The sequence below is a fragment of the Aphis gossypii genome, chromosome 2 (genome assembly GCF_020184175.1).
Source record: "Aphis gossypii isolate Hap1 chromosome 2, ASM2018417v2, whole genome shotgun sequence".
Lineage (NCBI taxonomy): Eukaryota > Metazoa > Arthropoda > Insecta > Hemiptera > Aphididae > Aphis > Aphis gossypii.
The window spans coordinates 29,863,788-29,878,252 of NC_065531.1; the positions used below are offsets into that span (position 1 = coordinate 29,863,788).

The 14,465-nt window shown below is 30.4% G+C and overlaps 1 protein-coding gene and 1 long non-coding RNA gene across 2 annotated transcripts in view; both read left to right on the forward strand.

The window, feature by feature from the left end:
• Nucleotides 1-613: 613 nt before the first annotated feature.
• The window catches only part of LOC114127315 (division abnormally delayed protein), an 80,759-nt gene continuing 66,907 nt past the window's right edge, over nucleotides 614-14,465 (forward strand). Inside the window, exon 1 of the mRNA XM_027991510.2 lies at nucleotides 614-1,352. Coding sequence (XP_027847311.2) covers nucleotides 1,184-1,352 — 169 coding nt within the window. The 5' untranslated portion in view covers nucleotides 614-1,183. The remainder of the gene's footprint in view (nucleotides 1,353-14,465) is intronic.
• Nucleotides 3,880-9,059, forward strand: LOC126549938 (uncharacterized). Its single transcript, XR_007603909.1, has 2 exons — nucleotides 3,880-8,813; nucleotides 8,869-9,059. It is a non-coding gene; the product is annotated as an uncharacterized LOC126549938 (long non-coding RNA).

The window sequence follows — 14,465 nt, forward strand, 5'->3', positions numbered from 1 at the left end:
CCTATTATATATACATTTATGTTCACTATTACTATAAAAAAGTAATTGAATATATATACTGAGACTATTTATTATAGGTACCTGTGAGTAATAAGTGTGTAATGAATAATAATATGATATACACATATTAATATTATAACATAACACAATAATAATAATTATATTATACCTCAGGATAAAATATGTTTGGACAATACTGTTCGTGTAGATGAATCTCAATGTAAGAAAAAAAAAATTATACGACCTATTTACATTTATAAGTATAATGTGTTCGTATGCACGTAATAAACAAAAATATAAATATTAGTTCGAGCGTAATGATAATATAGCAATAAAAACATAATAATACGTACACACAATGTTTAAATTATTACAGAGACGATAAAAATAAATTGCACATTTTAAAAATTGGCAAATCTCCGTCCCGTAGGCCGACAGATGGAGTGCTCGGCCGTCGACCCGCCGCCGCCGCAGCAGTCTGGCTCAGCTGACCGACGTCTTCACCACCACCGCCACCACCGCCACAACAGTAGAAGTCCCTCCGCCCCTGCTTTTCCAGATCATGACCGCCCACCCGTCGCGTTACGGCGGCGCCCCCGATGACGACGTGCATCGCCCGCGAATCCGTCAGTCAGTCGTGCCGTTCACACCCGGTCGAGCCGTTCGTGCGTTGTTGTGCCGACGCCGCCGCAGCCGTCGTATTCGTATTTTCATCGTCGGTTATAACTATCACGATAATTCTGAATATAATTTTTTACGAAGAAATGCGCCGAAATTCTAACTGTTGAATACGCCGAACCGTTCGCCGCGTGCCCGATATAATAGATATTCCTCGCGATTTTCGTCCATCGAGTGTGCGGTCGATTTTTTCCGAATTTGATACATTTTTTCACACGTGTTTTCGACTTAAGTTCCGGAGACGTAGTATATAGTACAATATTTAAGTACGAATATTATACTCTATAAGTCTCGCGTAGACGATATCGTACTACAATACACGCGTAATAATAATAAAATATATATATAGTTAGGTCGCCGTGTCGCTGGCGGTCGCGCGAGTGTGCAACAGTTTCCGATCGCGTTTCCGCGCACCATCGTGCATAAATACGTATACCTAATATTGAATAAATTGAAGGTACACCTTCGAGTCCGTCGCTAAGCCGCCCACACCTCCGAGTCCGACATGCGGAGGATTTTGTTGGCGGTATTCGTGTTGTCGGTGTACCGTCGGTGGGACGGATGCGCCTACCCGACGTCTGCAGAGTCAGCCACAGACGGAGAATGCCGGGTAGCCGTACAGCAGTTCCGGTCAGTCGGCCTATACGACACACCGACGTCGCGGATCGACCAAGGTAAGCGCCTCCGTCTTGGCTTAATATATTTATAGGTACCTACTGTTATTATGATACGCTATTTATCATCGTGACAGTGGCGAGTCAAACTCTACGATAGTCGATAGCCCGTGTTCACAAGCGGGTAAAAACGAATATTATTAAACATTTCACTACAGCAGCTGCAGCAAATTGTCCCCATAGATAATAGAGAAATTTATAGGACATGCTTGTAGGCCATATTTAAGTAAAGATCTATAATTGGAATGGCACCCAACTGTCCCAATCTAAATACTACTATACTACCTTGTAGTGATAACTTATCTTGGTGTCAAAAATCCAACCTCAAAAATGTAACTGGTATCTTAGACATTTATTTCTAAAAGTTTCTTTCGGGATGAAAATGGCAAAAAAATGAATAAATTAAATTATTAATAATTTAGTGATCTCTACCTCTGTCATCCGAAAAGTGACTTACAATATAAATACAGTTTATGAAGTCGTTGACATCAACTCCCTCGTAACTATTTCTATCTAGGTATATTATATTATGTGCTGTTTCACGCTGCAGTGATTCGTTCTATGATCGAGTTTGTCAAACCTGTAATGTCAACTCGTCTTACTTTACTGCAACAGTTCGAATATTGACTCGTAAATGCATACAAGTACAAAAGTACATTTCCTACGACCGTTATTGATGTAGATAATACATAAATATGGTTACAGCAATCGCAGAGGTATAAAATATATCGTGAATGTACTGAAATCTTTTTGTAACTGTGTTAAATTTTATATTTAACTTTAGATTTAATATTATTCAACTGTTGTTTTGTTTTTGTTTTATAAGGTAAAATGTATAATAGTAATAATATTAATATATTATGAAAATTCGTACGATCAGCTGATGATTGGCCCACTTAATACAATTTACGAGTGTTATTATGAGTAGGTTTAGTATATCTTTGTTAAAAGTTTCACTTCAAAAACTCTATATGTAACGCTATATAACCAAACCTAAAATCATTAGGATGATATACCTAATACTCTATAGTCTATAATCCAGAATGAAAAATTTCAATTGAAAAAATATAACAATTTTACAGTACTTTAAATTTTAATAATATTTGTTTAGTAAATTAATTCTTAAAAATCTACAAAGTTTCTTTACATAATAATATTGTTTAAATACCTACGTCAACTTATTACTTATGTTATTTATATCTTTAAGACTTAAATAGTATTACATGTAGATACTTATCTATATTAAAATTTAAAATGTTACAAGCGGTTAAAATATAGACATAATACTGTACAATATACATTATGATTAAACATATTATAATGTACTATACTTAACAAACATCGGTTTGGTTAGGTTAGGTTTTCACATCCCCCTCACTCAAGCAATTGTGAACATATTATGAAAGTTATAAATATGTATTAAAATTATAATTTGTAAAAATTTTGCTGTAAAGTTCTAAAATGTCGGATTTATACCTATGGTCTCATTATATTAAACTTACAAGTTATGAGGAAAGCCTCTCCTGTATAACAAATTATTAGCCTCCTTTTCACAAAAAGGGGTAAAACTCTAGCTATGCTACTACATGGTTATGCTAAAATTAAGAATGTGTAATATAATACAAATTAATACTTTTACATTTTAAAAACTAATATGAGTAATATGGTATCGTTAAAAGAGTAGTATAGAATCACAATTCTATTGATTCATCCAAAATAATGGTTACACAGTAATAGAGTTTAACCAACTAAAATCACATCTTTATTTCTTTTCATTGGTTTTCTTACGACAAAAAATGTCTTATTTTTACTTTTTGGATTGAACTTAGTTTATAAAAGTGCGATAACAAAGGCTACTTAGTTAAAAAAAACATCAACAAAATAAAATAATAAATATTGATGTTTTTTTTTTAGTTTTTAATTTATAAAACTTTACTAATAAAAACAATGATAGGTAACAATAAGTGGTAATTTTAATCGAATTAAGTAATATCTTAATAGGATGATTTTGATTTTAATAGAATTAACTGTTTGAGTTGAATATTATTTTTCAAACGAAATTTCCATAGTAATTTATTACGTATGTACATCATGTTAACCTCGGAGGTGTGTTCATCTCTGTAAAAAAGGTACTGAACAGTGAATTCTTAATTGAACACGTTGCGTTGGTTTTTTGTTATTTTGTAAATTATATCACAATGACTTTATTATTTCATGGTAACAGGGACTGTGTAATCGTAATCTCATGTTCTCCGTATAAAATTATATTATTGCTGTACAGGTCAGCCGCCTCCCATTAATTCAACTAAAACACGGTAACCACAAGCGCCGGCGCGATTAACGTGCACGCGTGATACGTGTAACTGAATCCAATACTATAGGTGTATAGTATAATACTGTATAGTGAAGGGTCTAAAAAACTTGTGATTAACATATTATTAATTCTAATAAAAATGACAAATTGCGAGATGATTAATTATAATTAATCATCTTGCATTAGTCGTATTTTTAAAAACATATACGGTGTATGAAAACAAATGACAATAAAACTGATATTGTAAATATTATTATTTATTGAAGTAGTTAAAAAAAAAAATTATTTGCATAATATGTTAATTGTAAGTAATATAAATTAATTAAAACAATCATAATTAAAAATTCATTAACAGACACGTTTATTAATTAGTTATTTATACATTATTTGTATCCGTCAATCAATGTACATATGTATTGTACATTTAATACAGTTGTTCCGAACTGAATTTATATATTTTGAATTTGAGTTTTATCCAAGTTTTCAATTAATTTGAAAAAAAAATGTCTCAGCTATAAATTGTGTTCAAATTTGTAGTAGGTACTAAAAAAGATGGTTCAAATACTGCCCACAGTAGTACTACGTGGGCAGTATATATTATGAGTTTGAAATTGAAGGCCGTACAAATAGAAAAAAGTTAGCCGACCAAAATATGCCCAAACAACTACTAAAACTCAATAAAATAACGAATATTATCACATGACATACGTGCTATTGGACTTAGGTGGGGACATCGTTGTTTGGCCGAATTCCCGTGGCTGATTGCCAACCGGACCAAGTGGGCGCGGACAATATTTTCATGCATTAGCCAAAATTAAAAAAAGTAATCCGGCTGGTCACTAAAAGTTACTTTATCACCAATATATGGTCATTAAAACAATTTTACGTCTTAATAAAATTGCATTGCTAACAATATACTCGACATATTTTAATTAATATTACACTTTTTTTCATTCCACAATATTCTATGATGGTTTCGTCAACGTTAAATGAAAATAAATCAAATTAATTTAAATAATTATCAAATAAAAACATTTACATAAAATAAATGATTTAATTATAGAATTCAACGGCCGTGACATGTATTAAATAACATTTCCGTTTTCCGAGGATTTTAAGTACTTATTTTGTATACCTATCTACAGTGAACTATAATAAATTCAAGTATGATAATTACTTGTAGTAAAATATGTTGAGATTCATACTGATCAAGTTTTTTTTTTAACAATGAAAACTTAACTATTGTCTTACAATACCTTGCAAAGAATTGTACCTATAATAATTATAAGTCTCATAAAAATGTTTAAAACTATATCGTAAAGTAGTATCGAAATGATTATACTTTATTGGGTACTCAACATTTAAAAAAATATGAATTAAAAGTTCTGTAATCATACAATAGGTAATGTAAAACAGCCATTTATTATGACAGAATATCCGTTCCAGAACTGTAGTCAAAATATTATAATAGCCTATTTGAGATTCCACTGTTTGTCACGTCTGTGTATAAAACAATGTAGAATTAAAGTGGGAATGAGCCAAATAAGTCTGCAATTGTCTGTATAGTTAATAATAAGAAGGCGTATTTATTGGTCTTAAAAATTCCTTATATGCATTTAAGTTGAAAAAAGTAGACGTATCATTTAAAACTCATCCGGGAAGTCGGCCAAATGGATTTATCAATGTTGTAAATAGAACAACACGGTATGGTAAATGGTAATATTATTTAAAAGCTTTTCCACATTATTTATGACGTTACGCTTTATTACTTGTGTGATGATTTGACGACGTTCAAATCTAAAATTATAGGGTCGTCAACGGTATGTATAATATATATAAAATAAAGGTTTTAAAATAATAATAATAATCATAATATAAATCGGGTTGTAAAATATGTTTAATGGTTTACTGTATGAAACACCCTCTGGTGTATAGTCGTATTCATACACACATAGGATTATGACTGAATAATATTTCTGCAATGGGGACGGTTTAAGATATAATAATTTGTTTTTTTCTTTTATCGAGATATAATAATAATACATAGAATTACGTAGTTCGAACTAGTGTGGATTAAAATACCTTATTGAAACGATAAGTACGTTTATGCTCTATATAATAATAATATAATAATACGCGTTTATTCTCGAGCAACGTGAATCCACTATTTATATTTACCATAAATTCTTTATACAATAGGTACTGTGTGACAACCGTGGAAATTGTTGCATAGCGCCAGACCTAACCATAGTAACGCAACCAGTAAGGGAGTCTTTGGATTCTGGACCTCTCCCCTTGAGTATTTATATTCAATGATCAATTTTATTTGATATTATTATAAATTATAATAATTACATTATTAGCAACAATATATAAATATAGTCAAGGCACTAAAATATTATACAACAGAAATTTTACGGGTTTCACTGCTTTCTACTTTCCTCCCCCCATAAAAATGTAATGACATTTTATTTATTATCATTCTTACGTACCTAGTGTTTTGGTCGTTTTATTTGTACAAGCTGCTCGTCGCACCGTTTACTTTTATGACTATACAGTATCTTTTGAACAAAATAACTGGAGGTCAAAATAAAACTAAACACGAGATAAACCTGAAAAGCTGAACCATACGTATATATAGTCCATTCAAAAATATTGAAGAAATGGAAAATTCTATAGATACACTCATCCGTTTTTACGTATATAATAACATTATTTGTACTTGTAATGTACACTCGACACGTAATATTTCTGTATAATATCCATTATTTCGCACGCACACATAATAATGTTAATATGTTACGAGTTTATGACTTATGATATGGCACCTATGTACCTACAGACACAATACGAGTAAATTTAGATACTTTTCGTGAAACAACAATAATAATACTGACATATATTACGTGACTCTTCACGAACTATATTACATAGAGAGCTTGTTTAAACGTAATATTTCGATACCGTTAACGAAACATCCCCAACGGATATTACATACCAGTTGCATTCAAAATAAAATAATTATTATTATTAACTAATGGAAATAAAAATGCATATAATATTAGGATAAATACAATATTTTCAATAAAAACCAAAAATCGGCATAAATTTTAATTTGGGGAAAAAAATTGTGTAAAATTACCCATCTCGTTAATAAAATTGTTCTCTATTTGCACTATATATAATTGCGCTATTGTACGTCGAGGGCATTAAAGAGTATAGGTATCGGTAAACATTTGGTCGAAGGAAATCGGTACATTTTTCAAATGATAAAAACAGTCGCACTGCAGACGGAAACTGGTTAACAACACCCCCCCCCCCCACACACACACACACTCACCAACACTCAACAGGTATATTCGTGTATCCGGACGTCCGGAGCTATAGGTTCCCGCCAAAGTCTATACATTCCCCGTTCATGCAATATCGTTATTATCATTATTATTATACACGTGGTGCCTGGCGCTCTGGTCAAAGCGACCGGTGGTGCTGGCGGTTCGCCGTAGGAGACCGGTGTGCGCACACACACATACGCACACACCAAAACACAGGTTTAAAGCGCGTGAAAAGGTGTATGTGTTTGTGTGTGTGACGGTGGCGGTGTGGTGCTCAACGGGGTAGCGGCGGCGGCGAGGCAACACACACACTCTCACCGGTGCATTCCATTAGGTCTGGCAACGATGGTTTTTAAACGCCGGTGGCCCGCCGCCGCCGTACACGTACACCTCCCACGCGGTATATATACCTGTCCTCCTACCCCCCGCCGCGCATGTCCCTGAATCGCGCCGCGGACTAAGCACCGGACACCCGAAACTTGTATAATAATAATATTATTATGTTCCCACGATGAGTCGAAAACGACGACCGCCGCCGCCGCCGACGATCGCATTGCCGCCACCGACTTAGGCTATATAATAAGTATATTATGTACTACACCGCTCCCCTCACTTTCTCTGCTCGGGATTTATATTATAAATTACCCGTTCCATGGTTTGTTTTTTACGGAAATCGTTTCGATCGGATATTTTAATCAATGCAACGTCTTAAACACAATGTGTTCACTATATTATATTATATTCGTTCAAATGTCAGCAAAAACGAATTTGGTATATTATTATGTTTTATTTTGTTTTTAAATTTTACATACGAAAGTTCGATTAAAAATAAAATTTTATCTAAAAACTATTACTGTTAAGTAGTAAAAGTCTACTCATTGGGAGGGGGTATATTCCCGCAGTAATCGACCAACCTGATAATACCGACATCAGTGAAGCTTTTCTCGAAGTTTATTAAATTTAATTTCCAAACGCTCGTAGTCGATTTCCGTTTTCCGTTTTCGAGTCACGCACACCACTGCCTTGGCTCTCATCGAATAATGTAAATCTATTGCGCGTGCTTAGGAATGCTATTCGAGGGTTAGACAACCGCCATCGATGGCTGCGTAGATCGGGTTAAACTATCGTGAGTTATAAAAAGTGTATGTATATTGTATAATATATAGTATATACGTGTGCTGGTCAATGAATATGTTGTTAAGACGATATATATTCTTTTGATAATACAATATATTGCGTTATTAGTCATTACTATGTAAAACACACACACATATATATATGTGTGTATATATTATTATGAAGTAGTGGTTGTGCAGTCGTTAATCTGGAGAAAAAACTCTGATGGCCCTCGTTTTATATAGCTGCCATAGCACTTTACACAATATAATATATTTAAGCATATCCCGTGCCATATATACCAACCTACGTACTTAATATCGAAAGACGTATAATCCAACACTTCGGTGATTAAAAACTATTTGAAATTCTATTAATCGTGACGTTTCGAAATTTATCATTATTTAATTCAATTATTCTTATAATGCGAATGCCATCCCATACGTAGGTACCTACCATAAAAATAATATGTTCAAATAATAAAATACATTTACGCTTTTTTTAATAGTTGGTCAACCTAACCTATGGATTTTTCTTTTAGATACCTGCTATACAATGTATAACAGATGTTTAGGAAACCATCAAGTGCAGTTACATTGCGTACCTTCTAGGAGCAAATATCTCGTATTTTCGACATTGAATAATTATTTTCCGAGTATACAGTGTATGCGGTTATTTGTGTTGTTTTACTATAAGGTATTGAGTATAGAATTCAAACATTCCGTATTAATAATGACTATTCTTAATGTAGGTATGTGTATATTCGTATACGCTACAAGATCATTCAGGCTACGTTGAATCAGCAGTTTACCTCGATTGTTATGCGGCCACTATTTTCGGTAAAGGGTTTTACATTGTAGGTACCTAATAGGTGCGTAATAAATAAATAAAGATTTTTTGTAATTTTTTTCTATTAAAAATATATTTTAAATTTAATTTTTATTTAACAATTATCTATTAATTCATATTCAGTTAAAATAAATAGGTACATAACGATTACAGACCGGAACACCTAGCTAAGAATAAATTCTGATGAAATAATACACACATAATTATTATTATTTACTTTTTAATATAAAACAAGACAATAATTATAAGTGTGTAAAAACTTGATTTTAGTTTTCGTCATTCATTATTTATAGCTATCTTTTTATTATCACCATGACTACTGATTTCGAATTATACTAGTATTCGTGTTTTAGCTGGTATATATATATTGTATAGACCAAACAGATTGAAAATAAAATTAATATATCTATATATATAATATTATATCATATACATAATAATATTATATACTATACACTTAATGTGACAATTATGTGACCATTAGGTGAGACTGTAAGAATGGTTTTGATTTATAAAATAACAGGTAGATAAATTAATTTGCTTAGAATTCTATGGATTATATATATTTAATATTCATAGATACCTAAAATATGATATAATAATATAGTACTGAAAAAACTATTAAGTATTGAATTGTAATCTAATCTGTTTAGAATCTGACGAACGTACCTATTACGTAACAATCAAATAATTGATTCATACGATACAAAATAATTTTGATAAGTTCTTTGCTTGTTTTATAATGAAACATCGATTTCAGTATTTTGACTGTTGTAAAATTAATTTTTTGATTATTAAATAAACAATTATCTAAACGTATAAATCTACTAATACATAAATTATTATTATTATTATTATTATTATTCATTATATAATATAATAGTAACATTTTATAATATGAAATTTACTTATCGTAACTTCCGTCATTCCATTGTATATAAAAGGTATAATATCATGTACCCAACTATAAACTTTACGTACACTATAATATTTTGATGAATGTATAAACTTTCAACTTAACTTGGTAAGGTATATGTTGCCTCTGATTGATTAAAAAGTTATACCTATCATACTATTATGTATAAATTTAATTTACAGGTCTGTGCATAACATTATTTAGAAATTACAAGTTCTATTGTTTTATAAAATTACTTTAAATAAGTTATTTTTTATTATCATTTCCTAGTTTATGGAAAGTAGATTTATGTATTGAAGATAATTATAATCAGACTAATCAGTGGTATGATATCACCCTGGAAATACCTTTTTATTAGTAACCTTCCCCTCAACAAAATCTAGCACTACATTTCTATCTATTACTGATCATTGTATGTAACATAGAGTATATTTGAAGAAAGTAAATAATAATACATTGGTGGGGAGGGGAACGCAAAAGAAGAAAACAACAAATTTTTTTCAAAATAATAGAGAAATATATATTAGTATTTTCTAGACATGATTTAATTTTTATTGGTTATTTTTGGGTTATTTATAGAAATTTGAATGTTTTCTATTTATATTCATAAATTTTATTTTTTTAAGTAAAAATTCATGAAAATGAAAATTTACTTCATAATAAGTTATATTTTATTTCAAGTTGTATTATTTAATAAAATTAAATTTCTACTGCGCCTACCCATAGAATACAAAATTTATGTTCATTAGACCCGTATGAAAACCGTTTTTAATGTTTATTTCTGTCAGAGAAAATATAGAAGATAGTTATTTTTAAAATAATTAATTTAAAACAGTGTGACGCAGTTTTTAATTTTTATTTCACACAACAAAATTAATATATATCTACAATATTTAAATCAAACTTTGTTAGCTACTTACTGTGCGTAAGGGTAAATTATTAATAGGTTACTTCATAAAAAAATACTTACATAACCACAATTAATAAAAATTGATTATTTGTATTTTGGTAGATATATATTAAAATGTTTCCATCCCTAAAATTCAGCATCCGGTTTAATCCCCCTACCCCACCGTTAAATGTGCAACTGCAACCCATGTCTCCTATAATTATATATATTATTTTGATTAGTATTTAATTACATATATACAATATAATATAAGCACGTATAGACGCATGCATATAATATATTCATAATATTATTAGATTGTCATCATTACTGTCTATATTATTATGATTGTAACTTATAACGAATTGAATAAATGTTCATTAAAGCATGTGTGTACTATTTGTCAGTTATACACAAATTAGTGGTTTGTAGTACCGATTTCTCATAGTAAAAATAATATAATATAATGTATAATTTATTTTTTAAGCTGCTATTGTTTTCATTTTTAAGTTGTTATTACCGTATAAACACAATCAGTAATTAAATCGTCCATTGTGAATACATATAATAGAGTGTATAATGTTATTAAGTGTACACGTTCAACCATTTCATTCAAAATTAGTAATTTTTGATTGTATTTTTGGAATATTCCGACAGTATTATTACAGTAATAAATGTAATAATATGTATAATACAAATTTGTCTAATCCACGGGATATCAACTATCAATTGAACATGTGTATTTTATAATGTTAAGGTCACAGATCTATGATTTTGTCGAGGATAATGTCACATCTACATTGTGTCGTTGCCCGTTGGTATGATATTAGTATATTATTCTATTGATATTACATACATGAATATTAATTAATAATTATATAGACAACACACACTATGTGTACATACTACATATATGACATAACACTATAATACCTACTACATATAGTTCCGGATTAAGGTTGTAGTCACTTTTTTTTTACATGAGCTTACCGATTACCATATTTATGCATAATTGCATAATATATTCAAATATACCTACAGCTAATATAAATAAAGTTTATTTTTTAATCAAATCAAATATTTTTTACAGAAGCACTATTTTTGTAAGTACATTTAAAATCATTATTTATTTAAGTAATGCAAGTCAAAGTCAAAGATAAACATTTTTCAACCCTAAAATCGGTTAGGTCATATAGATCATATTATATACTCATATACAAGATTATCGATAATGATACAGACCTGATTCTTTATAATGAAGTTATATTATAAAACTGTTAAATCGTCAGTTTCAATTTTAAATTAAAAAAAATAACCTAACGGTTTTTATATTTGTGTATCCTTTCGGCTTTCGTTGAGCTGTTTAAATGGATAACACGTCGCGAGTTGAAATTAAACTCGAAGTGTATATTATTTTACGTATAAATTACTGTCGTCGCTTCATTTCTTGTTTACGACTGTATACTACATATCTAACTGCCAAAAGAAAACTCAACAGAAATAGAAGGTATCCTAATAATAGTCGTGGTGATAAATTCATGAAATCATACTATACATTACGACCGACCACAACGGTTCAGCTTGGATTAATAATTATATTATGTAACTCGTAATAGTCTCACATATTGAGAGACACGAGCAACAGTCATAGGTATTATACGCGTATAGCATTAAAATAATAATATTAATTGATGTTTGTTGTTGAAAACAGATTAAAATTTTTAACTATGAAAAAAATAAGTTAAAAAAAATAACGTTTGAAATATTTTATATGTACCTACTTATAGCATTAAAATAAAATATATGATACTTGAAGAAAAATAATATACAATATAACATAAAAACGTAGTGAGTATGTGACAAAAGATAAGCAGCTAAAATATAATATATCTATTATCTATGTATGAATATGATTTCAGTATACCTACGTGATAACATTGTGTTGCTAAAAAATAAGTTATTTTCCTATCTAAATGCTAATCTACCTGCACTCTGCAGTGTATGAATATCTTCACTCCAATAAATAGCACTTAAGGTCATCGTTTTAATGTCTTTTTTAAAGTTTTTTACCGAATGTATACATAGTTTTTTATTTATTGATATTACTCAAATAAATATAACATGGGGCCTATATTGTATAGTAATAATTATAATGTATTTTATTTTTTTTAGTTTGCCAAATTAAGTATATACATAATGCCATAATGGGTATTAAAGATAAAAATCATCGATCACTATTATTATTAATACTACTACTACTACTTTTAGTATAATTAGTTCATATTCAAAACTATCGTTTTCTGGCCGGTTTTTGACCGTTGTAGAAGAGAAAAAGTTGGGACGTTTAAAAATACTATATAATTTATATACCTATATTTATCGGTCATATTATATGCTAATATATCGTTTATTATCATATAATACAATAAACATAGGGATACATATAATATTAATTAATAATTACCATTACGGGTACACACATACATACAAACTTTTCATGTCGGATTGGTGTATTACCAGCTATACAGTAATTTAAAATTCGTTATACCTGTAGTGGCTCTACGGTAACGACGGCGGTCAATGATCTCTCTCTCTCTCTCACTCTCTTTCTTTCTGTCTACGGCCAGTTTTACCGAAAACGCCTGAGTGCGCGTGCATCGCGTCTAATAGTGTATAGTGTACCTGCAGTGAAAACGGTTGGTTGGAAAAACTATATACACCGTGTCTGGCCGACGACAGTAGTGGCGACAGTTTCGAGTGTAACTATATAGAATACACACATGGCGGACGTGTCAAAGATGTGCGAGGACGCCGAACCTTTGCGCACCGAATCATTATTATATTATTTATGTATATAATAATAAAAATAATAATAATATATATATATCTTTATATATAAAGAAGAGAACGAAATAATAAGGAAAAAAATTGTATTCCCTCTGCCCGATTATATGTCCTATTGTCATTTCTAGACGTTCAAGGCCCACGCTACAGCAGCAGCGTGTATATTATTATTATTATTATTATGTATATGTATTCTATCCTCTGTGATGAACGCCGAAACCACCGTCCATAATGTGATTTTCTGCTCGTCGCACCCACGCTGCTGCAGTACATACGTTTTTCCTATTTTTACACACACGCACGCGGGGTATACGAAACGGATTAGAGAAAAAATCAAATGACGCAATTTCTTATATATAATATATAATATTTACAATGAAATCGTAATTTCACTCTTTGTTCAAAGATCAATTGATGTGTATTAGACGATAGTAGTTGTATCCAGCTATCCTATAACGCAATACCCCTTCCCCCTCACCGGGATTTCAATTTTATTTTGAAGGACTTGTTACATAAATCTTACGTATATATCTATAGCTCCCGCTATACGCGTAATATTAATAATATATAATATTGTTCCCGGTTTTAAATGACTAGCATGGTATCTAAAATCCCAGAGAAATCACGAATGAGTATACGTATCAATCATATGTTTTTTTTTTAAAACTGACAAAAAAAAATCATATTAATACTACATTGTTTATGTTTACAAATTATATACATTAAACTAATGATTACACTCGTGTTACTAATATAATAATATTATTTATAATGTATTTAAACTATATTATATGATTTATGAACATAAAAAAACCGTTTAAGTTATGCACGCAAAGAACCCGGAGGACTC